General features: G+C 36.8%; 1 protein-coding gene across 1 annotated transcript in view; it reads left to right on the forward strand.

Moving 5' to 3' along the window:
• The first annotated feature begins 3,002 nt into the window (after nt 1–3,002).
• The window catches only part of Gls (glutaminase), a 69,367-nt gene continuing 44,784 nt past the window's right edge, over nt 3,003–27,585 (forward strand). Inside the window, 7 exon segments of the mRNA XM_027396856.2 lie at nt 3,003–3,054; nt 3,057–3,393; nt 13,311–13,407; nt 13,739–13,860; nt 17,714–17,843; nt 18,623–18,702; nt 20,395–20,558. Of these exon segments, the coding sequence (XP_027252657.1) occupies nt 3,003–3,054; nt 3,057–3,393; nt 13,311–13,407; nt 13,739–13,860; nt 17,714–17,843; nt 18,623–18,702; nt 20,395–20,558 (982 nt within the window).

The raw sequence follows: 27,585 nt of genomic DNA on the forward strand, positions 1-27,585 counted from the left end.
CTTCACTGGTTGAGATCCACTGGTCTAAAGAGAATTACTTGCTGCTATCCTCTTGGACAACAAACACTAAGCTCACCATTTGTGAAGATGAAGATCAGAAATGTACAGAGAAGTTATATTACTATCTTGAGGCATTAGCCTTTCCTGACCATGAAAGACACAGATGCATAGGGCAAGCACAACATTCTCCAGGTTAGGGCAGAAACAAAGTGCACACATTCCAGTTTCTCCCTTGGATTGTTGATTACCTCACCAGGGCTGTGAGCTGCATCCCACTTTGCAAGGTGGAGGCCCAAGGGTGTCTCAGTCTAACTACACACTAACCTGGAGAATGTTTCTTCTTGCAGGTATTTCCTCAGATTTTTATATGAATATAAAGTGTTTTGATAGGGATAGTTTGGTTGGAAGGTGATATGGTTAACTTGAACATAATAGAAACACTATTTTCAAAGTTGTATGTTTAAAATACCATTGAAGATAAAAATATATAAAATGAAGAAAAGAATCAAAGTATTCTGTCATATTTTTATTCTATTTGTAGTAGTTTTGATCTGGTGTAGCTTTTTTTTACTAGTTGTTTTATTATTAGAGGTTAAATCTCAGTGGCCTCAAGTCACTCAAGTTACTTTTATTTATTTCTTCTTTTCCTATGTTGGTCTAAAGAGAATTACTTGCCAATCAGTCTCGAAAGGAAAAGAGATATGCATATGTGCACATGTGTGTACTATGCTTACCTCTCTGTGAAGTTCAGAGGTTCTGGAACTCACCAACTCATCCAGAGTGACTAGCACTGAGTCCTAGGGGTCCACCTCACCCCCAACACATCTCCAGGGCTGGGGTTACAGAGACCTGCAGGCCTGACCCTCAAGTCCTCATGCTTGTAGCCAACCCCTCTACCCACTTAGTCATGTCCCCAGCTGGTAATTGTTAAATATACTAGAAAGTGCTTAAACCTTTAATCATCAGAAGTCATTTCATTGAGAAATGGGAGAAACTAGAACAAACTTGGTTGGTGAGTAGTCTGGATGAAGTTGAGAAAAAGGAGGCAGTAAAACTGATAACTAGCTGTTTCTAAGAAATTGAACAACACTATGGTTTGTAAGCCATCCATAAATCAGTGGGGGGGAAAAAGTTAGATGTAATTAGGGACAGTATTTGCAACCTTTCCCCCAAAATGTTATGTTTTCCCCTAAATACATCATAATTTTGATTCACTAATATTAATGCTTTTGAAAAGTTCACTGTCCTAGTTTGGCTTCTTAATGCCGTGAAAAGACACCATAACCACAGCAACTCTGATAAAGAAAACATTTAATTGGGGTGGCTCACTTACAGAGTTTCAGTCCATTATCATAGTGACAGGAAGCATGGTGTGCAGGCAGATGTGGTGCTGGAGATGAGAGTGCTGCATATTGACCCAGAGGCAGCAACAAGTCAATTCACTGTGACATTGAGGGAAGCTTGAGCAAAAGAGATCTCTAAGCCCGCCCCCACAGTGACACACTTCCTCCATCAAGGCACACCTCCTAGAAGTGCCACTCCCTTTGGGGGCCATTTTCTTTCAAATCACCTATTCACGTTAAGCAATAATGAAACCCTCCCAAGTAATTTGCAATTGTCTTTTTTCCCCCACAAGGTCACTTTCCTCACATTTTTCCACCTAAAGAGCAGATTGAAAAAAGAAAAAACAAAACCCAATTTAAAAATGGCAAGCCTGTGTTACGTAACAAGTGAGTACAGACATTCTCTGGTTCCTAAAATAGCTCAACATTTAAAGATTCATCGGTTTACTAAATCTCGTGAACTAGTGATGCACTTTACACTCTTTCCGTCTCAGATGTCCTGTTAACTTGATGAATCTAAACATTTTTATTTTGGAGAGAAATGTGTGCGCAGGCACGGGGAATACTGTTTGCCCCACAGGTCTGAAAGGATAAATGTACAAAGTGATGCTGGGCTGAACCGGTTTTGAGAACTGGTATTCAGACGCTTCTATTTTAAACCAGTGAAACCGCTTTTAAAATAGAAAAAGTATCTGCAATTTTGCTTCCAAGCCAGCAAGCACTAATGAAATTATCGCCGTTCAAAAAATTTGGAAAATTGGTGTACATAAAAAAGAAATAAATAATTTCAGGAGAGGAGAGCCACCCTTACTCTGGCCTTTTCTCTTTTCTCGTCAATGTTTTAAGATGCATCGCTGAAAGGATTTTTGCTCATTTTTTCCAAAACATTTCACTTCTGGGCAGTAGCCAACCATGGAAAGTTTTAAGCACATTTGTGAGAGGGATGGAGCTCGTCAGGGCTGCCTGGGCAGGACCGATGCCCTCCGAAGGGTGGACACATCCCCCATCACTAGCTGGGGGGCGAGCAGTAGGCGTGGACCAGGCGATCTGCCACCGCCCGGCCTCGCTCCAGCCCTGGGCGGTTCGGACTTGCGCGCTCCGGCTTCCCCGGTAGCTCGAGGACGCGCATCCCGGGGGCGCACCTGCCCGGTGAGCGGCCAGATTCCGGAGGCGCGGTCCCCGCCTAGCGTGGCCTCAGGCGGCCTGAGGAGCCCTGCCGGCGGGGCTGGGCGGCCGGCCACACACGTCACTCGCTCTTCTCCCCGCCCTCCAGGACCCCCGGGACTGCGCACGGGCGCCGAGACAAACTTGACAGATTCCCTCGCCAATCAGGAGCGAGGTCGCAGGCTGCGCCAATGGGAGCGCGCAGAGGGCGGGCCGTTAGCGTCCTCCCGCCCCCGGCCGGTGAGCGCGGAATGTCTCCAGCCCTCCCCTGCGCGTCTGCCTCAGTGCGGAGCTCGCGGCGGCGGCGGTAGGACCGGCGGTAGGCGGCTGGCTCGGCGGCGGCAGCAGCAGCAGCGGTGGAGGAGCAGGGACCACACCCCGCCGCGGACCCTTCCTCCTCTTCAGTCCTCTCTCCGCCGTGCGCGAGACCATCCCGGGAGGAGCGCGGCCGTCCACGCCCGGAGCATCCTCTGGTGACGAGCGGGCGCCGGCGGCATGATGCGGCTGCGAGGCTCGGCGATGCTGCGCGAGCTGCTCCTGCGGCCGCCGCCGCCGTTGGAGCCGCCCTGCGGCGCGCGCAGCCCCTCGGCACGCTGTGCCGGCGCCCCCGGGCCGGGAACCGGCCGGCCGTGGGCCTTGTGGCCGCCGCGCGACTCCACCCGTGGTGGGGCGGGGGCGGCCGCGCCAAGGGCCCGGGAGCCGGCGGCCTGTCTAGCTCGCCCTCGGAGATCCTGCAGGAGCTGGGCAAGGGAGGCGCACCGCCCCAGCAGCAGCCCGGGGCGTCGCCGCCCGCAGCCCCGCCAGCGCCGGGCCCCAAGGACAGCCCGGGGGAGACGGACGCGTTCGGCAACAGCGAGGGCAAGGAGATGGTGGCCGCGGGCGACAAGTGAGTGGCGTGTGTGAGCCGAGGAGGGGTCGGGCCCGGGGCGGTGGGCGGCATGGCAGCCGGGGTTCGCGGAAGAGAAAGAAAGCGATGCCAGGCGGCCGGCGACGGCTGCCTGAGCCATGTGATTAGGCCCGGCCCCGCCCGCGCCCCTCCGCCTGCTCCCACTTCCCCTCGGCGCCCGCGCGGGTCGCCCCGGGACGACCGGTGGTGCCCTCGGCCCGCTCGCTCCGCGTGCTCAGCGCCCCTGCTCGCGGCTGCAACCCTGACCCGCCTCCGGGCTCGGCGAGGGTGATGCCCGCACCAACATCCATCTCTGGCGAGTGACATTGAGGAGTCCAGCGTAGAGCGGAGCCTCTACCCTCCCGACTCCCCTTTTTACAGGCCGTATTGCCCCTGCCTGCCTCCTCTAAGCCTCTGCCACCATCCCACTGGATGCCAGATGTGGAAGAGGGCTCTTAATCCTTCTGAGGTGGATTTTTTGGCGTGCGTAGAGCCATCTGGGCCACCGGAAATAATGCTTGAGAAATGAGATTAGGCGGAATAGGGACATGTGGCCTAGAGGATGAGGCACGCAGCACGGACCACCTGTTCCTACGGGGACCAGCAATGTCTGATGCCTTCTGTGAGAATGACAGTTTTGTGGTTTTATTTATTTATTTATGTATTTTTTTCAAAGACCAAATGAAGGGTGACAAACACGCAAAAATCTAAGTAGTTTGGGGAACTTAATTGTGATAGGATGTTGACTCGTGTGGGAATTTAGCCTCAACAAAATTGGGTTTTCTTAAATATGACACTTATCTGAGCGCTTTTGTAATATAAACAGATTTAGTTCTCCCAACTAGATAAACGTTGTCTATTTTTCTGACTTCGTACTGACACCATGTGTCCTGTCTTTGAATTTTGCATTTCTTCCCAGCTCTCCACTGTAGCTTAAGTCAAACTGAAAGTGTGAATTTTATAACCTCAAGCTCAGGCCTGCTTAATGTTTCCTGTAATTGATGTTGGGACCTTCCTAAAACATTCCTGGTTATTTTCCCAGAGTGAAAAAATGCTGTTTCAAACCAAAACAAACAAATAAAAAAACAAAAGCACTTAATGATGGACAAAAGTTGTGCCACAAACTAGCTTGATGATGATGAGCACATTAAAATGTGTTGGTTTAGGTAACTAAAATCCCATTTTGTGTTTTGTTTTTAAAACCCAGACTTTGGTTAAATTTGCATCTCTACTGTTCTGTTTTAGAAAGTAAAATGTGTATTATGTATGTTTAATCAAATACAGGGCTCACCTTACCATCTGGCTTATTTGCTTGTGGCACTAAACACGTTTATGCTTAACAGAATTGCATAGTGCATTTACTACCATTTAATAGTTGGCAGGATGGGAGATGCTTTCTATTAAAAGTATATCTGGTTCTTTGATCCCCCCCATCTTACGACTCTAGTGCCCTTTTTTAAAAGTCAGATAGGAAAATGAACTTTTGTGAATTATGTTTCCCCAGAAGTTTCTGGTTTCATTGCCCTATTAATATTAATAAATCATTTAAGAGCAGTAACTTAGGAAGGCTATTTTGGCTAATGCCCCATCCTGTTTCCCCTCATTTTGCCCAGCAGAAGAAGCCAGTTTTTAGGGAGGGAATTCCCCGAGATTTGCTCAGATTCCTGGAGAGTGTTAAGTGCCAATAAAATAACCTTGTTTACTTTAGTTAAGGGACTAGACTAGTGTGAGAGTATGTGTTTGTACCAACACTTAGATAACAACTAAACAGGTTCAGAACCACTTCAGAAAATCCTGAGAACTTTCAGTCAAGGTTCAAGCCATAATCGTCAGGAATTTATGTAAAGTGAAGATCAGAAGAAAGTACTAAGGTTTGAAGTTTCTATTTGATCTTTTTTCGAAAAGTAAAGTTTTGCATGTGAGAAGCATGTCTTTCACTCTAAGGCAGCTCCTGATTGACCTTTCTAATTTTTTTTTATCATTTCTAAATTCTCAGCCTCCCAAGCATAGGTCTTCCTCAGTCAGCAGTCCATCTAGATTGCCAGCACTCTTAGGACTGCCAGAGTTTATAGTGTTACTAAGAAATAGCCAGGTGAAAATTAAGAGTTGCTGTTTTTTATACAAGGCTTAGAACAGTGTTGGGCATATGTTAAAAACTACACTTTATTCATTTAATAAAAGTTTCTTTTAGTTTAAAAGCCTTTTGTGGGTGTTGATCATTGAATTTCAGACTCATGTGACAATTTTTATTTTTAGTTCCCACAGAAAGTTTCTCTTGAAAGAAACATGTCTTACACGAAGCTATGTGCTTTATGCAGTTTACATTTTAAAACTTTGCTGGGAAATAAGGTCAGACTAAACTTAATGCTTAACCACAGCACTCTCATTAGTTCATAGTGCTTTTCTTTCATTGGTTCAGCCCTTATATTTTATTAACCTTATCATAAATTGTAGTTGTTGGAAAGTAATAAAGTTGTCTGTCTTTTTTTCCAAAAACCAGTAAAACTCTGAACCCATATCACCTTACACTATACTGTCACAGACCTTCTGACAAGGTTGTTACATGACTAACATTTTAATAGCTTAGAGATAAGCATAATGATCTTTGCTCAAGCTTTCTCTGTAGTGATCTTAATTTATTATCACCATTCATTCCATCATTAAAAGCCAAACAGCTTGGCTTGCTTCTTTTCATTTTAAAACAGTTTAACAGTCTGCTTTCCTGGCCACTTTGGGGTTTCCTTCCTCACTGAAGTCATTATTGCTTTCCCCACTTTACCTTCTCAACAGAACAGGACTTCTATTCCTTTAGCTCTGATACTCAGCTTTGTATAGATAATGCCTTAGTTCTTAAGCCAGGCCCTATCCTTATATTTATATTTGACATGACTTGAAATTTAAAATTTTGTATTGCCAAATCCATCATTTTCCCCCCTAATTGTCTGTTTTGCACACTGTAAGGTTGTTTTTCTCGAACAACATGGGCTAGAATGGACATTATCAGTTACAAATGTATTGTGGCATTAAGAGCTTTGGTTAACTTGCATGCTGGCTTAACAGATTTAAAAAAGAAATCAGATTTATATCTTCTGTTAAGTGTGATGTTCTTGATTTCATCAAAGCCCAGAAATGTCTTTATTTTGGTGAATGATCCCTAGGAAAGGCTGGGGTGTGTATGTGTGTTTGTGTCCATTAAATTACCTTTGGTTTGGACAGTTTATTTTATTAGGTAGATGAAATAACTAGTATGTACTTTATGCAAAACACAACTTTTATAGGATGCAATATTGAAAACATTCCATTAAAATAGCCACGAGACCAGTTTCCCATCTGTTTGACTGGTGTTTTAAGTACAATGTCTTGTATTGCTGCTGTAAAGGCATAAATTTATTAACTATTTGGAGAGCAGTTTGGTAGTTGTTAGAAAAAAAAAAAAAAACACATGCCCCTTATTCAGTAATTATGTTTGCATGTCTCCAGGAAGTCTGAAATTATAAAAATAGGTTTTAATTACACAAGAGTATTTAAATTTAAAAATAAAGTGCACACAAAAGTGGTTTCACCCAGTTTCAATGGTATTGTATAGCATATTTTCATAGTTCCTAGTTGTAATAAGTGAAATGAGAGAAGCACAAAAATTATTGCATTGTCTTTTGTGAAAATTGAATATCAAAGTAAGATTTAATAATGCATACTTCAAACAGTACTAAAAATGAAATTTAGACAGTATTTGGCAGATGTAGATAATATATTTTGATTTTGGATAATAAAAACTGAAATAGGTGACTGATACTTTCATGATCCTGAATTGCATCTACTTTGAGTTTCTAAAGGTTAACATTTACAATTCAGTGCTAGAGAGATGACTCAGTGGTTAAGAGTATGTAATGCTCTTCCAGAGGACTAGAGTTCAGATCGCAGCACCATGTCCAGCCCTGTAACTCCAGCTCCAGAGGACCCAACATCCACTTCTGACCTCTGCAGACACCTGCAGCACATATACTCACATAAACAACTCATACTTAAAATGATAATAGTTGGAAGGACATCTAATTTTTTCTTTTGTGCTTCTTAGTCTTCTCTCCTTGTTTTGTGATTTCCCTAGGAGTAAACTTTTAAGTCATGCACTTTTCTCCTGTTTGTTTTTGCAATGCAGAGGATTAAGCCTGGACCTTGCACATGTTATGCTACTAAACTACCTTTCAACTCTTTTGTCTTAATGGGAAGTAAAAACAGTACCAGTAACTATGTCATGTTTTTGAACCCTAATATTTACATTAAATCAGGCATCACATAGCCATTGATAAACCTGTATATGATCTGTAAGTAACTTATAATATGAACAAATTTATATAAAGTTCAATTAATGCAGAAATTCGAGTCCTGATATTTTAGCTTCTTGCTTGCAGCTTTCTTTTATTGAGAAGTCTTGCCACCCACAAAATTTAAGGAGCTACCAAATGGAGTTCCACCTTTTTTTTCCTGGTTTTTCGAGACAGGGTTTCTCTGTGTAGCTTTGGAGCCTATCCTGGCACTCGCTCTAGAGACCAGACTAGCCTCGAACTCACAGAGATCCTACTGCCTCTGCCTCCTGAGTGCTGGGATTAAAGGCATGCACCACCAACGTCCGGCTCCTAGTATTTTTAATACAGTATCTTGCATATTGGAGCAAGATACTTTATTTGTAGAAAGGGATGACCACTCCTGTTGTTTGTTCACTCCTGTCCTAAAATGTAGTTAGTTGTAATGAGTTCCTTTCTCAGCATCAATGGGATGGTTAAGTAAATTAATCATTTCTTAAAGCTGTTTAAGGAAATGGAGTACTAAGAATACAAAAATTTCCATGAACCATACGATCTTTTAAAGAAAGATTAGGAAGAGTCATAGATGGACAACAAAAATGACAGTATTAGCTGTGCTTATGAAAATGGACACTGTTTTCCCACCTCTTAATAGTTGTGTCTAAGCAGGATTTCCCTTGTGAATGGAAACATCTTAAAAAACGGAAAAAATTATCAGTTTATTTTTGATAACCTGCTGCTACTGTTATCCTGATACCTCATTTCTGGTTGTATAAGAAAAATAAGACAATTGCAAAAATAAGACAACTGAGACAATTGCATAAAATGATTAATGCTGGTTTTGGGCTGCTCGTTTTTTTTCTCATCTAGTCATACAAGACCAGCACTGTAGTTTGCTTACCCCTGCATTAAATGTATTTCAAAAGGATTCTTTGGTACTCTGATTGGTTCTGCTCCATTTAAAATGGTTTTCTTAGGATAGATTAATTTTTATCCTCTTCATTTTAACAATCCTCCCTGACTTACCTTCTATACCCAATTTTTAAATAATAATAAAATAAACATAGTAATAAACATAGGTGACCGTTTTCGACAGTTTTAGGTATACAGGTCAGCAACATTAAGTACCACCTATAGTTTTTACATTGAGAATGTATTTATAGGGGCTGGAGAGATGGCTCAGAGGTTAAGAGCACTGACTGCTCTTCCAGAGGTCCTGAGTTCAGTTCCCAGCAACCACATGGTGGCTCACAACCATGCATTATGAGATCTGGTGCCCTCTTCTGGTGTGCAGATAAACATGGAAGCAGAATGTTGTACACATAATAAATAAAATCTTTAAAATTGTATTTATAAATACTAAGCGAGTGAAATTATGTTTTTATTAGAGTTTATAATGTTATTTTTAGCAGCTCATTAACAGTTAGAATTGGAAAATGGCTTCAAAGATCATTTAATTCTGCTTTGTTTTGTGTATTTCACAAAATGCCCCAGAAGAGTAAATTACCTAACGAAGTTTATAGTAGTCCCCCTCCCCAACTGCTATCAACAGTTTTGTGAAGTACTTTATTGAATTAATTGGTCTTTAGATTTAGGTTTGGGAAAGACCTTAAAAATCCGTCTCTCCAACTGCTGCCCTCCTTCCCCCCATGTTATGCTGTGTAAAGGTTGTTTGTTACCTCTATTTAAATACTTGGACAAGAGTTCATTCCTGAAAAGGGCCACTCATTATATTTTTAGAGCTTTTCTTTTTCCCTTACTTCTCCCTATAAATAAGTTCTGAATAAGTCATCTATAGTGATACCAAAGTAGTATTTGTTTAAAATAATCTCCTTGCTTTGTAAAAGATTCTTAGTTTGGTTTCTGTTGCTATAATAGACATATATTTTAGTTCAGATTTCTATTGTAACAAAACACAACAACCAAAAGCAACTTGGGGAGGAAAGGGTTTATTTTGCTTATACTTTCATACAGTTTATCATCAAGGGAAGTCAGGGTAGGAACTGATCGGAGGCCATAGAGGAGTGCTGCTGTGGATTGCTCCTCATGGCTTGCTCAGACTGTTTTCTTATAGCATCCAAGGCCACCTGCCTAAGGGGGTGGCAGCACCCACTGTGGTCTAGGCCCTCACACATCAGTCATTATTAAGAAAATATACAGTAGGTTTGCCCCCACAGCCAGTCTGATGGGGGCATTTTCTCAGTTGAGGTTTCTGATTCTCAGTGACTCTAGCTTGTGTCAAGTTGGCGTACTACTAGCCAGCACAGCACCATAACCAAAAGTAAATTGGGCAGGAAATATAGTTTGGTTTGTGTCATCTTACAGGTTAAGGCCAGAGCTTAGAGCAGAAACCACAGAGGAAAACTACTGGCTTGTTCAGGATAGGCTGGGACCCCTATTTCAACTAGCAATTAGAATGCCTCACAGATATGACTACATTCCAGTCTGATCTGCTCATTAGTTGAGGGTCCCTCTTCCCAGGTGACTCTAGATTTGTGTCAAGTAGACAGTGAAGCCATGAGGAAGCAGGAAAAAATGTCATCTGGCATATAGTTTTAAAAATAGTGTTTAACTTTTGAATTCTAATAGTAAAATACATGGTTATGACACCATAAAGGCAGTAATTTGGAGAGGTATAAGGCAAGAATGCTCTTTGGTGTGATTTCTGCCTTCTTGTAAGTTTCAAGCTATTTTCTTTGGGTGGTTTTAATTTTTATATTTTTGATAGAGACTTGCTCTGTAGCCCTGTCTGGCCCTGAACTTAGAATCCTGCTTTCTCTGACCTGAATGCAGGGATTACAGGTACAAGTTGCCATATCAATCTTTACAGTTTAATGATCATGTCTCTTAGTGATGGTTTACATCTTTTCCTATGGACACAAATTAGTTTCTTCTCTTTTAAGCAAGTAAATATTTACTCAGTTTGCTAGCTGTGGTAATAAAGGACCATTTTAATTTTTTTCCACTATGTACCATAAAGTGAAAGAAGTGTATATTTAGTGTTATTTACATAGCTTTTAGGCAAAGTAAATACCATTTACCCATGTGATAAATATGTAGAAAGCTTATTCTGCAGTTTTTAAAGTAATAAACTGCCATTATCTAAAGTTTTATCTGACAGATCATTTTCTGTAAATAATTTGTATGTTATTATTCACTAATCTTGACAGCTGGTTCAATTTTTCTTTAAATATTGGGTTGTCAGTATTATTGAACTCTTCTTTAAGGCTGTTAGATCAGGATAAAATCTAGGAAACATGCTTATGCCTTGATAAACAAGTAGGAAGTAAGATAAAGGACCCAGTAGTGCAGTATTTTGAATCCCACATTCAGAGAAACAGACATTGAAAATTCTTGTGCAACCTTGGGAAGGTTCTTAATCTCTCTGAGTGCAGTGTCTTTCTCCCTCTGTAGTCAGAGATAGTGTTACTCATTTTTGTCAGCAAGTAAATTTGTTTAGTACAAGAAATTATTCAATATTTTTGTAATACTTACATTTCTGTTACCAGATCATTAATTATAATAGATTAAATAAGAATGTTTATAAAACACTTAGCACAGTTATTATTAAAATAGTGTAGGTGCTTTTTAAAAACAGTTCTCTAAGGTCAAAATTGTGTCATGAAATGTCATTAGCATTTTATAAAGGTTAATTTTTAAAAATTGATGTACTTTTAGATTTTTTGTTTTTAAACGTTGGAGCCTATGAGGTGATGGCTCAGCTGATAAAAGCATTTGCCACCCAAGCCCAGAAACCAGAGTAGGATCATTGGTAACCACATAAAGGGAGATAACTGACTCCTGGAAATTGTTTTCAGACTTTCCTCATGCCCCCATGGCTGCTTGCACTCACACACAGTATTAATAAAAAATTAAAACCTTCAAGGTTGGTGCAACAGTGTTTTGAAAACATAGATGATATTGATGGCAATATTGATGTTTCTTTTAGAAGAAATTTTGTATGTCTTATGAATGTACATGCTTGTGAGTCAGCTATTTTATTGCTTTTAAAATGTGTGTGTGTGTATTGCAGTAATAATTTGGGAAGTAATTTTATTAGGAAATAATGAAATACTAGTAGACTTTTATTAAAGTTCATAATGTTAGGTAATGTTTAATCCAGAAATTATTTAGACATGTAGAAAAGGTCTTTTCAACAACACAGATAGTTATAAACGGGCATGATCTCTTAGGTGTTTTTCAACAAGAGTAATGGACATAATTTACCCATGAAAGTTGCTATTTATATTTACAACTAGTCCAGAATTGATGACATTAAAGACTTAGTATTCTATTGCATTTTTTGGCTTTCTGAAATATGATTATATATTTCTCTTATGTGCATGCATGCGTGCATGCGTGCGTGGGTGTGTTTAAGTGGGGGATTGGTCTGCCTTAGACCTGTGATTCTTTTCGAGTGTGAGACAGGGTCTCTACTGACCTAGATTTCCATCTGTAGTCAGGCTGCCTTTGAACTCAGGGAGATCCTCCTATCTGAGCCTCCCAGAGCTGAGGTTGCAGGTACTAGTTATGCCTTTCTGAGACCTGTTATTCTTACCATTATAATATTTATGACAGTGATTGATAATTGGGATAAAGAAGTATGTTTTGAGTTTCTGAAACTTTTCTCCCAGAATACATTAAATTAGTGTATGATAGTTTATTTAAATGCTGTTCAATAGATAGGAAAAATTGCTTCCTTTAGAAGTTTGGTAACTTTTAACGTTTTTCTTACATTAGCTAATTAAGAGTTTTAGTATTGCTGGAAAAATTTTCTTCTAATACTCTGATTTATGAGGTTTCATTTTTTTGTTTCTTTTTTTTATATATATAAGTGTACATTGCTTTAGAAATAACAAGAGATGGAGAGATGACCTAGTGGTTAAGACCATTTGTTGTTATTCCAGAGGACCCAAGTTTGGTTCCCAGTATGCCTGTCAGGAAGCTCACAACTGATGTAACTGCAGGTCTGTGATATCTGGTGGCCTCTTCTGGCCTCTGCAGGCACTTGCACACGCACACGCACATGCACATGGAGAACAACTAGTTACTATCAATTGAGTGCTTATATTCTATCAGAGTCCATGCTTACAGTCTATTGGAATCAGCACAGGCATGGTTTTTATTGCTGTAGTATTCTCAATAGCCAGGAAGTGTAACTGTAGATGCCTATCAGGTAGATAGATAAAGGGAATGTTGTGTGTATGTATGTGGAATTTATCAAGCTATAAACACAGTGAAATCATTTACAGGAAAATGTATGTAAATGGAAAGCATCATATTAAATGAAATAAGCCAGACTTTAGAAGGAGACATACTATATATTTCTTTCATAAACAGAACCTAGATTTAAAATTGTGTGTGTGTGTGATAATAAAAATGATCCAGCATTGAAAACTATTAATGCATTTTTTTAACTTTTTTTTTCCTAGTGTGGTTTCTAATAGTACTGATTTGATTTTGGTGAATCAGTGTTTATTGTGGTTATAGTATTTATGATAAATGTATCATTTCAACAATAGTTTGGTATAGTGGTTATTTAATAATAGACTTGATTTTCATCCATTAGACTAGTCACACAAGGATTAATTTTGTATTATTTTCCTTCTCCTTTAGTAAAATAAAACAGGGTCTGTTACCTAGCTTGGAAGATTTGCTGTTCTATACCATTGCAGAAGGGCAAGAAAAGATACCTGTTCACAAGTTTATTACAGTAAGTTTATATTTTCTTTCAACTTTCAAAGGAGTAATACTGAGTCAGTCACATACTATTGCTGAAATACACTTTTAATGTTTATCTAACATGTAAGTTCTGACAGTGTTTCTCTTGTCAGATTTTTACCATGTTCCCTTCAAGGTAATAAACAATGAAAGAAAAAGAATGAAAAACTTGTCCAGAAAGTGGATAATAGTAATATAAATACCACATACATGATCAAGTCTTTCATAGAAACTTTTATATACAGGATTAAAACTTATAGTTGGAATAAGCATATACATTATCTGCGCTGTATATTTACAAACTCTTATTTTTTTAAAAACAGGCACTCAAATCTACAGGATTACGCACGTCTGATCCCAGGTTGAAAGAGTGTATGGATATGTTAAGATTAACTCTTCAGACAACGTCAGATGGTGTCATGCTAGACAAAGATCTTTTTAAAAAGTAAAAATTTCTGCCAAACCTTTAATGGTGATTTGCTATGCTGTATGCTGATTTTGCTTTTAAAACACAGTTTTACATTTTAAAGATCAGTGCTTTAGTGTAACTGAGAAAAGGAATTTGTCAATATTTCTTTGAAGAACAGTGATGGCATATATTAAAGTTCTATTATATACTGGGTTAAAATCAGTTGTAATGAAATGTTGTTTTGTGCCTAGAGATTATATTCTGTTTGGGTATTCTAGTCTGTCTTCATGATTTGCTGACTTTTTCAATTTGCTTTGTAAATTTATTTCCATATGGTGATTTAGATGGTGAACATCAGAGGACTTCAGACAGCTCTGTAGTCTGTAGTCCTTATATATTTGCAATACCTGATTCTCTTTTTTTCAAATGTATTAATGAATGGGTTTTAGGCTTTTTGTTTTTTGAACAGTTGAGAATTTAAAACAACTTTGAAGGTTAAAACTTTGATTTGGTTGAATGAGAGTATTTTGACATTGCTGAATTTGTATATGTTTCTTAATCTTCTTACTGTATTTGTAAAACAGCGTAAAATTATAAACAATTTTAAGACATGTTGTTTTTTCCTAAGCCACAAGGTTTAAGTTGATGTAAATCCAAGGAATTTTTACATTTAATTTTAGAGTTAATTGTGTGTGTGTCTGTGTGTGTCTGTGTTTAATTACCTTTCTTTGGTGGATTTAGTGATTTGTTCCAGATCTCTCCTGGGGGTATTCCAGAATTCCTAGGAGGTATAAGTATTTAAGTGAGGTTCTCTGAAGTTACTGCCATGCTTGTGACACTTCTCCAGTTCTATCTTCTCATCAGAAGGCTCTTGGTTCTCTTATTGCAGCCAGTGTTAATGTGTAGCTATTATATTAATCTTGCTTTGCAATTGGCATTAGGAATTTGAGTCTGTAGACCTATTTGTGAAGGGAATGAATTCACCTCCAAATTTATTTGTGTCTTTGGAGTAAGGGTTTGTCTTATGAACTGTCTATACAAAGTACTCTTTCTTGATTATGGTGCCTTCTGGGAAGTTACTGTAGTTTATTTGTGAGTATAGTTAATCGATGGTAGGTTGGAGTGTGAATAATAGGTATAGGGAGCTGGCTTTGCAATTTTTAAGGGAAAGCACTAAATTGTACATTTAAGCCTGCTTTAAACTGTACTTTATGAACATTGTTTCATTGTAAAATTAGAAGCAATTTAAATAATCTCTTAGTTATGGCTTTGCAATTTTTAAGGGAAAGCACTAAATTGTACATTTAAGCCTGCTTTAAACTGTACTTTATGAACATTGTTTCATTGTAAAATTAGAAGCAATTTAAATAATCTCTTAGTTATGAACCCAAAGAACCACAATTATAAAATTCTGTTTGTAATTGAATTAATATATAATAATTACCATAACTTTAAACACAAATTCAAGTTTTAAAAATCTGATTATAATATAGGCAGTCCCAAACCTGACACTGAAACATAGTAGTCTGTGTAGTGGGTCATAGTCAAAAGATTTTTCTTTGCATTTCTAAAATGAGATAACTCAAAACCTCTGACTGTGAGCTTTTTTAGTCCAGAGACATTACTTCTCTGATTTCAGTATACAAATTTACTAGCTGAGGTGCTAAAACTAAAAAGTCTCATCTCCGTGCTGTTGGAAAGGAGTTGTTAAAACATGGAATTCCTTTCTTCTGAGAGAAGAAATTATAAAGGTAGATAATTCAGGTTTAAGGCAAAGTGTTGATTTTTTTTATGGAAAATATATCTACTTAGCTGTTATAGTAGAGGAACAAGTCTTGTATGTGACTTTTTTTTTAACATGGATTAATGAATTTGAAGGTTGGAGGCTGCCTATGTCTTTTTATATAATAAATGTTTTTATACTAATATATGTTAAATTTACAAGAGGAAGAAAATATTTGTGCTAACATTCCTCATTCACTATTCATTTTTAGACTATAGATAAAAGAACTGCTCTTTCATGTGTGATCAGTTTTTGAATTTGTTTTTAGAGATAGCAAATGCTTTGCATTTATAATTATTTGGTTTTCTAAAAAAATTATGTATTATTTATTAATGAAAAATTCCGTGAGGAAAAATTTTGTAATACAATGTGCATTGTATTCATAAGACCTAATTGTCAAGACAGTGATTGAACAAAGCACAGATAATGATTTTTACCTGCTGAAAGGTAAAAGTATTTTTTCCTCAGAAAAGTTGCCATTTTAACTTCTATTTTATAGTATACCGATGACATCTATTGTAAAATATTTTCCAAGGAAATCTTTACTATTTGGACAACCATCGTTATATGTAGTTGGATTCTTCTGAAGACTGAATGTCTATCATAGTAACTTACCATTTAAGGCTATTTCCACATGGTTTTTGCTGATAACTTATGGTAGAACAAGCACCATACACAAAATTCTTTGTACAGCTTTGTTGACTATAAATTCTCTTTAAAGGTGTTGATTAATTTGATTCTTTTGAGATTTATGTGTATGGGTGTTTTGCCTGCATGTATGTCTGTGTACCACATGCATGTATTTAATCAATGGTAATTTAATTGGTATATTACTCAACCTCTTAATTACATTTATTTATCTGTGAAGTGGGAAAATTCTTCAGAAAGTATTGATATTTTTAAGGGTAAACATGATCATTAGTAATGCCCATTGTTTTTCTTTTTCTTCAAAGCATGCTGATTTAGTATTATCATTTTATCTGTGAGGAATCCAGTTACATAAATATCTTCTCATAACAATGGTCTGACTTAGACATTTTCATTTTCTGTCTGTCTGTCTGTCTTTCTATCTATCACCTACCTACTCTGTCACCTATCTCTTAGTGTTTTTGCAACAGGTTTTCTCTGTGGAGCCCAGGCTATCCTGGAACTCGCTCTGTAGACCAGGCTGGCCTCAAACTCAAGAGATCCATATGCCTCTGCCTCCCGAGTCCTGGGATTAAAGGCATGCAGTACTACCACCAGACAATTTTTAAAAAATCGTATTATGGGCCTTGCCTTAAAGTATTTATTGTAGTTTATGTTGTAGCTAGACGTTGATGGGTAGAAAGTTGCCTTTTATCAGTTAAATACTCTATGAATTACTAATACTCAGAAATCGTAAGGCTGTCCAGCTCAGAATTTAAAATGCACCTGAGGACTTACTTTGTTTTTGAAATGGTTTTTAACAGTGAAACATTTTTTTCTTTAATGTGTTACATTTACATATAGCCTGGTTTTGGTAATATAAAATTTATTATACTACTTCATAAGAAATTTATTATAAAGTATACATTACTTTTATAAACATCATTACATGTTTTTCACTCATGAAAATTGGTAAGTTTGACCAGACCAAATTGGTTTTATGTTACAAAGCTTTCAAAGTGTTATTCAGGGAAAATATATGCAATTATCTTAACTTTTTGTGAAATACTGTCCAGTAGTTATACAGGAGCTAAGAAAGATATGTTGGAGTTTACTTAGTATTGAAAAATATAATCTCATTTGTGGTGTTTTAAAGGCTGATTTTTGTTAACCAATCTCATGTTTAATATTTATCAATTCTAGTAGGATACAAAACTTGTTCTAATACTTGAACCTCAAAGAGTGCACTGCCCTTTTACTATTGGACACAATTTTAGGCACATCTAATTTATTTCTAATCTGTTCAGGATAAGCTAGATGGCAAGAAAGTAGCATGGGGAGAGTATGTTCTAAAATTGCCTTGGATAATTATCTCCTTTAATAAAAATGTTTCTATTCTCCTGATTAGTGTGTTAGCTGGTAACTGATTATTAGCTGATAACTGAAAGGTGCCCACTCTGTTTCTATCGCATTCCACAGGTGTGTTCAAAGCAACATTGTCTTGTTGACACAAGCCTTTAGAAGAAAGTTTGTCATTCCTGACTTTATGTCTTTTACCTCACACATTGATGAGTTATATGAAAGTGCTAAAAAGCAGTCTGGAGGGAAGGTAAGGTTTGGATACACATTTTCCTAATGTAAATATTTAATGTAAAGACAATAAACCTGGGTATTTTGTTTATAAATTCAGAAACTCAGTCTAGCTACTGTATCTGGTACTTTTTAAACCATTTTAAGTAAATACTCTTTATTGTTATTCTGCCTAGAGTGAAACCAAGGCTTAAAAAAACTTAATTTGTAAAATGACTGAAGTGGCTTTATATTTTTTTAACTAATAAAAATGACTGACATTTTTGCAGATCTGATATCCATTAATATAAAGTAAAATATTTCTAGGTTTTAAAAATTATCCAGAATAAGTCAAATATGGTGGTGCCTACCAGTAATCCCAGCATGTAGGAGATAGAGAAATGAGAGTTAGGAATTCAGAGGATGACTCAACTGTGTTAGCAAGTATGAGCCCAGCCTATGAGCCTGTGCTACAGAGAAACCTGTAACGTGCCAGCCCTAACAAGTCAGGCACCTGTTAGTTCTCCCAACCAAGTATTGCAAGTAGCAGAGACGCTTATATAATCTCAGTGTTAGAAGGTCTTTATGTTCTTTTTTAGAGTCTGCCTGTTTAGGAAGAGAGATTGTATTGGGAATTAGAGAGTGTAAAGAAGTCACCAAATGTCATACTGGTACTCAAAGTTATGTTCCTAATTTTTACACATATCATTAAAAGACTGAAGCTCCTGAATGTACTATAAACAGCTAGTCTTGGTGAAAGAAAACATACTGCCTGTCTTGCCTATCTTGTGTCTCTTAAGTTCTTTCCATTTTGGGTAGGTTGCTGATTATATTCCTCAGCTGGCCAAGTTCAGTCCTGATTTGTGGGGTGTATCTGTCTGTACGGTGGATGGGCAAAGGTAAGTATTTAAAAATCTGTGGAGACCAATTTTAACCCTTCGATGTTGTATTAACCCCCCACCCCCTTGAGCTCACTATGCAACTGAGGCTGGCCTTGAACTTACGTAGCATAACCTACCACATTGCCCATCAATAATTTGCAAAGTGAAAGTCAGTTGCAAAATACAGTCTCTTATAAATTCATGAAAACCATATTTGAGAAGAGTTTGTATTTTAAGCAAGCTGCTGACAAATGAGGATCCTTGCAGGATTATCAGAAAGTGTTATGATGCGGGAGTACTGTGAAGAAAATGATATGATTTAAAAAAAATCTCGATTAAGAGATACCTTTGAAAAAATGCTAAAAAGTGGGAATATTTTTTCAAGAACTATTTTGGTGGATGGGGGGTGGTGGGTTTCATGAATAAAATATTTAGTATGCAAGTGTAAAGGCCAGAGTTGGTCTCTGGCACAAAATCCTGGGCAAATGTAGTGGTTTTCTCTAATCCCAGCTGTTGGGAGGGAGACAGAGAGATCCGCAATGCAAACACGCTAACAAAACTAGTGAATAGGCAAGCTTCATGTTCAGTGGGAGGCTGCTTCAGTAAAGTGGAGAGGATGAAGGGCTTGATGTCAGACACTGGCCTCCTCACACAGGTCTACCTACTCATATGCAAAAATGCACACACACACTCCTCAGTACAAAAATATTTTAATTTTGCTGTAAGTCAGACTTTAAAGGTCATTGTCAAGTTCTAATTTGGATGTCAGAAGAATTATGCTATAACTCTCGGTGTTTTTCCTACTGAAAAAACTTAGCTTAGAAATTCTTCCTTAACTTATAATCCTGCCTTAAAATTACTTTTTAAAATGAAAGTACACCTTAACATAAAAATGTATTCAACTTGTAAGTGTTGTTCATACAGCTTGATGAATTTATATTAGTGATAGAATTTTACTCCCTCCCTGTTTGAGTGCCAGTTTCTTTATATAGCTGGGCTGGCCTAGAACATACTTTGTAGCCTAGGCTATCCTCAGACTTTGTATCTTCAGGCCCCTGCCTCTGATTTGATTATAGGTATTTGTCACCATACTCAGCAGTACCCTAAGATTTAAGGCTATATGTAAGTCAGGTAACTGTAGAATTTTTAGGGTTTTTTTTTTTTTTTTTTTTTTTTGTAAACTTGAAAACTTTTTCATCTTTTTGTGATCTTAATTATCTAATCTGAAATATTCTTAAACAAATTCTTTTTTTTTTTTTTTTGAGGGAGGTTTCAAGACAGGGTTTCTCTGTGGCTGTCCTGGAACTAGCTTTTATAGACCAGGCTGGTTTTGAACTCACAGAGATCCGTCTGCCTCCCGAGTGCTGGGATTAAAGGCTTGGGCCACCATCACCCGGCTAGCATATATTCTTTTTAATGTTTAATTTATACACGCATTCTTGTGGAGATCAGAGGATAACCTGTAGGAATGTGTTCTCTCTCATCATGTTAGTCCCATCGATTAAACTCTGGTTGTCAGACATGGTGAGGGGTACCTTTACTACAGCAACATCTAGCCAGCCCTTAAACATCTTTAATGTTGAAGTAAACATTTGTGGTTGAATTATGGGAAAATACCTATGAATTAGAGTTAATATTGTAAAAAGAGCAAGTCCAATCATGCAGTTGTTTCTAGTTGATGCTAATTGTTTTTAAAATCTACTTTAATAGGCATTCTATTGGAGACACCAAAGTTCCCTTTTGTCTTCAGTCCTGTGTAAAACCCCTGAAATACGCCATTGCTGTTAATGATTTGGGAACTGAGTATGTGCATCGCTATGTTGGGAAAGAGCCAAGTGGATTAAGATTCAACAAACTATTTTTGAATGAAGATGGTAAGGAGTACCTACGAGTTGGTTGGAGAAAACTCATTTTTCTGTTTAAATCTCAGTAATTTGAATTCTGCTTTTGAAGAAACCTTTTCCTATTTTTAAAAATTCGCCATAGTTTCTCTGATATTTAGAGATAGTTTAATCACCTAATTTTCAAAATGGACCTAATTTTCAAAATGGACCTACTTTTCAAAATGGTTATTTAGATTATCTTATGCTGTTAACAAGAGAAGTGAAGAGATAAGGGCAAGAAATACATTTTACAGCTGGGCATAGTGTATGCTTGTAATCTTAGCAAATAGGAGATGCAGTGAGATGAACCTGGAGCTCAAGGACATTGTCAACTGCATAACAGATATGAGGGCAACCTTGGCTACCTGAGACCCTCCCCATTTATAAATAAATAACTTACATTATACTCACCCACCAGAAATTCTGTTAATGTTTGAAAATGTTTAGAATTTACTTAAGAACAACCCAGTGGGAACAGCTCATACTTCTGGAGTAGTCATAATTATTGTGTGTTACTAATTGTTTCTGTTAAAAGTGCCTGTTTGGCAAAGCTAGATTCACTTTCCTTAACAGTTCCATTGCTAGAGGCTCTGGCCCTCATTTGTCCATAAAATGTTGAACAACTCTGTTGAAATAAATGTCATATACTATAAAGGACATGCAGAAATGAGATAGCTTGGCTTTATCTCGTGGAGAGTAGTACTCTTTTTTCCATATTCACATAATGTGTGTGTGTATGTTCATATACTGCCTTCATACTTGAGAAAGTTCTGTACTGGGCTGGGACTAGAATTTGAGGATGTTCATATACTGTGGTTTTAATGCTAGATAGTTAAGATAGTGGGATTTGTTTCTATGTGACTTTGGTCTTTTGTCCTTCATAATACTTGCAATTTGGAAGAAATACATCAGATAATTGGATTTCTTAACAAGTCTCATTACTTGAGTCCCAGCATTCGAAGAGGGAGGAAGACAAAGGTAGATAGTATTTCAGTCTCAGAGTTTTTTGATCTGAGCCACATGTAGATTGACTTTATTCCTGTAGGTTGTCTTTTGTGTTTATCCTGCAGATGTGTGAAGGTTATGAGTTATTTGATGATTTAAGGTATAGAATTGAAGGAAGCAAGTGAAGTTTAGAAAAATTGTAAAATGAACTTTTATGTTTTCTTTTTGCCAAATTTTTTTAAAAAATAAAATGTCTCATTGTTTTATTAGAGTCAAATAGAGTCAAAACTACTTCTATGTTTTTCTTTCTATATTTTTTAGAGCAGCTATGATTTCTGTTTTTTACCATAAGATTTGTGCTGTTTCCATAATTTTTATGCTAATGTAAATGAGAATATATTGCCAACTTCATTGAGGATATCATATTCCGAAATATTTATTAGACCCATTAACATCCAGGTTTAATGAAAGAATTCATTCTGTTATTCCTGGGTGATAAGACATTCTATAATATAATCAGTACTTTCTTTTGGAAGGCAAGGGGGAAATAATCAAAGTCATTCTGGCAGATACATTGATTTGGAGGAAGGCATTTAAAGATCTAAAAACAAATGGAGGTATTTGAGTGTTAGAAATCTTTTTGAGGGGCTGTTTAGATGGCTCAGGGATTAAGACCAGCACCATTGGATTAACAATGTGCAGCGTTAGTTCCAGGAGATCTGATAGCCTCTTCTGGCCTCCTCCACCATCAGGCCATACATTGTGCAGAGACAGCCATCCACTGGGGGAAAGACCCATACATGTAAAATAACAAAGCATCTTTTGGAAAATTTAAAAATCCTCTTAAAAAAATAGATAAGATGGGAATTGGGTTAAATAAGTTTAAAATTAGTAATAAATTTTTTGCCATGTTCTCGAATGGCTTTAAAAAGTATGATTTATTGGTGATATAGTCTATGTAAGAAAACAATTGTAATGACTCAAGATTTTAGTGCTGGTTTTTCATAAGACTTGAAAAATAAAATTTAACAAAAGTTCTTGTCTGCCAACAATCTTGAAAGGAATGGTAGGAAGAAGGCTTCAGTACCCCACTTGTTCCTGAGTTCTCAAAGGATGCTGTGCTGTTGAATCATGGTTTATACCAGAACCAACACAAAATAGTTTGAACATCTTTTTCTCATTTAAAATTTCACTAGTAGATTGTAGTGTAGCTATGTAAACAGATGCGTTTGTGCCTCTATTCATTTCAGCATTATATAGTTATAAATATCACTTGTGCTATGTAAGATGATAATAAGGATTAATGTAAATATGGTGAGTAGGTAAGCAACAGTGGTACTCTATAAGCAGATGTAGTACTTTTAAACTGTTTGAAGTGTAAATAATTTTTGTCCTGAGATTGGAGTTGGCTGATACTTCCTATCATCATAAGTGAGGAAACAAGTTTATGGAGATGGCAGTTTTGGAAAATATCTTTTGGGAAAGGTTTCCTTTTAAAAATAATTTGATTTATTATTATGGTGTATAAATGTGTGTTGTGGGCTGAAGAGTATGTGCATACCACAGAGGTCAGCAGACAACATTGTGGAGTCTGGTCTCTCCTACTTTTATTTTACATTGGTTCTAGTGATTAGACTCAGGACCTCAGGCTTGTCCAGCAAGCACTTAATATGCCAAGCCATCCATCATGCTGCCTCATTCTTATCTACCCTCTACTGACTAAGATAACCAACTAATATTTACATAGCCTTCTTGTCCCATAATCAGCTCAAGAGGCTTGAGGTTACTTATTTAGCTAACACCGAAAGATACAGAAAATGATACATCTAATACATGATAGTAGAAGACAAAGTTAAGCTTTTTATAATCATGTTACCTCTGATGCAAAATTTTAGAAGACAGTTTTAAGTTTTGCATATTGTTAATGATATTAAATCAGAAAAGCCAAAATATGTTACATATACCGGATTTGAGAAAGAAGAGTTGAGTTGGTTTATATAAGATGGCAGCTGAGTTAACTGAGAAAGAATGGAGCTTGAGTGATTGAGGAAAATAAAGGTGAACGCTGTAAAATTGAGCTGTGTGTAGACTATTGAAAACATGTCTTGATGGTATAATTAGATTTAATTTTTGTGTTACTGCAAATTTGGTATAATACATAAAATATAAAGATCCAGATTAAACTGGGTACCTTTCAGAAATGCTTTTTAGTTCTTTAATATATGCACTAACAAACCTAATTTACCATCAGTTATGAACCAGTTTTTCATGAAGTCCTTATTCAGAGCAGTTTGAAAAAGTAAAAAACATATGAAGGAATTCCATTCATAGTTCATTGCCAAGTGCAAATAGATGTTTGTTACAATGAAATACATGTCCATAAACGGCAAATGTTTCACATGTTCATTTTTTTTTTCTTTTTTTTTGGTATGCCAAGGTCTAATATATGTTGTTAGAATACTTTAAATGCTAGTACAGTTGTTATTTCTATTGTTAATAAATGCTTAGGAATTTTAAATTGGTTCCTTCATTTCTGCTTTACTCATTTCATAATAGAAAACAAGCAGGTTTCGTACCCCTAAGTCTTACTTAGGCTGTTGTTAGATTGCAGTAATGTTGGTGTTCTCCTTTGCCAGTTTCTAGTTTAGGTGCTTGTCTTTGAACCAAAGTTATAGAATACACAGTAGATGACATGCCAGGAAATAGTTTATTGTTTGGAAAAGCCTTGAATGCAATTTATGTAGCATTTGCTCGATACTTATCATGCCCAGATATTTTTATCAACTGCATCAATACATATGGATATATACACACTGGCTGCCTTCTAGTCCTGATGATTTAAATGTGATACTGTACAAACCAAAACAAAAGAAACCTGAAATAACCGATTAACAAACTTATATATATAAGTACATGTATAGTGTAATTTAACATTTGTTCTTCTGTATTCTGCCTTCCCTTTGCTTGAGATTTTTCTTTCAGGTCAATAATATTTGTAAGTATTTTGCTTCCTTCATTCCCTCTTATGAATACATACATAAATACAAACATATACACACATAATACAGTCGTCTGAGAATGCAAGTGATATCGTTTCATATGTGTTTGGGGAAAGCATATTTCTTTTGGTCAGTGTATTTTGAGTAAGGTAAAATCTTAATTATATTGCAGTTTCCAATTTTAACAATAGGCTTTAGCATTTAGAACCAGTCTATATTAAGTAATTTAGAATGTAGTTTTTCTTTTAATTAACCATAAGCATTAATTGGGTACAACATGTGCTTTGTACCATAGAAGTAAGAATCAAACTGCCATGAATTTCCTCACAGACTTCATTTGTAATCTGAGCACAAATTGTTTCTTTTAGCAATTTTGAAGCTTATAACACATTATTGACTGTTGTCGTCATATTATTTATCTAGTAGATAATTTTGCTCACTTACTTATAATATTTTTCCTTGATCAATATTTCCCCATTTCTCACCCATACCTGGTAGCAACTATTATTTTCTGTTTCTATGAATTCCACATTTTTAGAGCCTATGAGTTCCCTATTTTTAGATACTATATTAAAGAAAATCATGTAACGTTTGTTTTTCTGTACCTGATTTTACTATTTGTAATATCCTCTGGGTTTGTCTGTGTTACTGTAAATATTTCCTTGTTTTTTAAGTCCAAGTAATATTCCTTTATTACATAGTATATTTTCTTTATTCATTCATTTACTGGTAGACACATAATCAATCTCATATCTGAGCTCTGGTGAATAAATGTTACAATAAAACCAGAGGAATTACAGAATAAAGCTACCATTTCCTTTTCATAAATGTGTTCAGAATGAATTTCTAGATCCAAAATTTGCGATTTTAAAAGATAATTTCTGAATTGTGGACTCCATTGAAGGAAATGAACTATAATGTACACAATCCTCTATCCTCTAATGACCTTTTAAAAAAAGAAAAATGTAAAGCCATGTGCTTTCTCTTTCTTACTCAGAATCTAGTTTTAAAATTTGTATGAGACATCAGGAGGATTACTGTGTGGGGAAAGGAGAGAACAATAGAGAAGGATGCATATGAACAGGGTACAGTACATGTGTGTAAAGACACCAAAATGGAATCTGTCACTTTGCAAATTATTCAAAATCAATGATACAAGTCGTAAATAGTGCAGTTTATTCATTGACAGTGTACAGTTTGAGGCTGGGTTTGGAATATGCAGACCTCATCTCTGGCCTCATCTCTCAGTTGTGCATAAGTGAGTCATGAGTTTGAGGTCAGCCTGGGTTATTTACACTATTCCAAAATAAAAACAGTAGCAAAAGTATACAATTCAGTAGCTTTTACTATATTTATAGTTATGAAATCATCACATCAAAACAAATTCTATATTCACTAGATATTCCGTTTCTTTTTAAGCCTAGAACCTAGCAATTTACTTCTATTTTTTTATTTGAGAAACTTCAGATAAATGGGATCACTTAATATTTGATCTTTTATGACTAGTTTTTCTTAGCTTAATATGTTCAAGGTAATAAACTTATTAAGTTTTATTCCTTTTTATAATATTCCATCATGAGTAATACTAATTTATCTACCTTTTAGCTGATGGTACATTAGACTTACTACTCTTGTTTAACAATATAGCTAAATGGAATGGCTGGTTCCATGTTGACTCTGTTTATTATTTTAAGGAACCATTTGACTGCTTTTTCAGAGCTCACAGATTTAGCTAAAGTCTTGTCTTGTAGAATGTAGCTTGCTAAATTCAAGGAACCCAGTAAATTTGTGTAGGTAAATGTGTGTGCTAGGACTGTGAGGTTCGATAAGCTGATCGCAAGGAAATGAATCATTACCACAGAAGTGGAAGTTTAAGGTAAGAACTCATGTAGCCCAGGCTAGTCTTGAACTCATGATCCTGAGTGCTGGGATTAGAAAAATGCACCTCCATATCTTGCTGGAAATATGTTTTCAAGTGGATATTTTTAATGCAAGAATTTTGTGATCATAATATATTGTGCAGTGAATGGTAATGTAGTAAACTTTTAACAATTGATTTAAGAATTAGAATTGTTAAGCTTTTACATTTAAGAATTAAAATTGGGAATTTAAAGAATTTAAATTTAAACTCTTAAAAACTTAAGAATTTAAAAATTTTAAATTTAAGAATTGAAATAAGTTAAGCTATTAAAAATCATTTTAGGAATCAGAAGAAGTAGGATTATGGGTTAACTTAAAAGTTAAATTTTATTTTTAGAAAAGTGGCTGGAGAGATGGGCCAGTGATTAAAAGAGTACATACTGCTCTTAGAGAGGACCCAGGTTCAGTTTCCAGCACCCACATGGCAGCTTTCAATTCTCTGTAACTCCAATTCCAGGGTCTCTTCAGACAACACACATGTATGTGGTGCATATACATATATGCAGGCAAATACACAGAATAAAAATAAAATATTCAAAAATACATATAAGAAATGGATCCTTTACTGCCAGGAAATGTTGAAGGTATGGAAAATACATGTAAACTGCCTGTAATCTTACTATTTAGACATATCACTAGTGTTTTTATTTGTTCTTCAGTGGCTACACATGCACACTCATTTGCATTAAGTCCAAGAACCTTTTTAAAATGTAAAATTGGGATCACATCATATGGGCTTTGTGGTGATACATTGTTGTTTATGACATAATAAAGCTTGACTGAAGGATCAGAATGCAAAGCTAGCCACAGCCATAGAGGCCAGGCATTGGTGTCACACACCTTTAATCCAGGACTCAGGAGACAGAGGCAGATGGATCTCTGTGAGTTCAAGGCCACTCACGGCTACAGGAGAGTGAATCAGTCTAAAGAGAAACAGCACTCTTGGCTTTAATCCCAGCACTAGAGAGGCTGAGACAGGAACAGAATCTCAGAGCAGACTTTCAGTGTCGTGGCATTTCAGGCTCCAGTCACCATGAAGACAGGATCTCCCCAGCCCTGGTAGAGGTAAGAGCTAGTGGTTGGCTGCTTTGCTTTTCTGATCTCTTCAGCTTGAACTCTAATATCTGTCTCTGGGTTTTATTATTTTTTCCACA

This window comes from Cricetulus griseus, chromosome 2 (assembly GCF_003668045.3).
Source record: "Cricetulus griseus strain 17A/GY chromosome 2, alternate assembly CriGri-PICRH-1.0, whole genome shotgun sequence".
In the NCBI taxonomy this organism is placed as follows: Eukaryota; Metazoa; Chordata; class Mammalia; order Rodentia; family Cricetidae; genus Cricetulus; species Cricetulus griseus.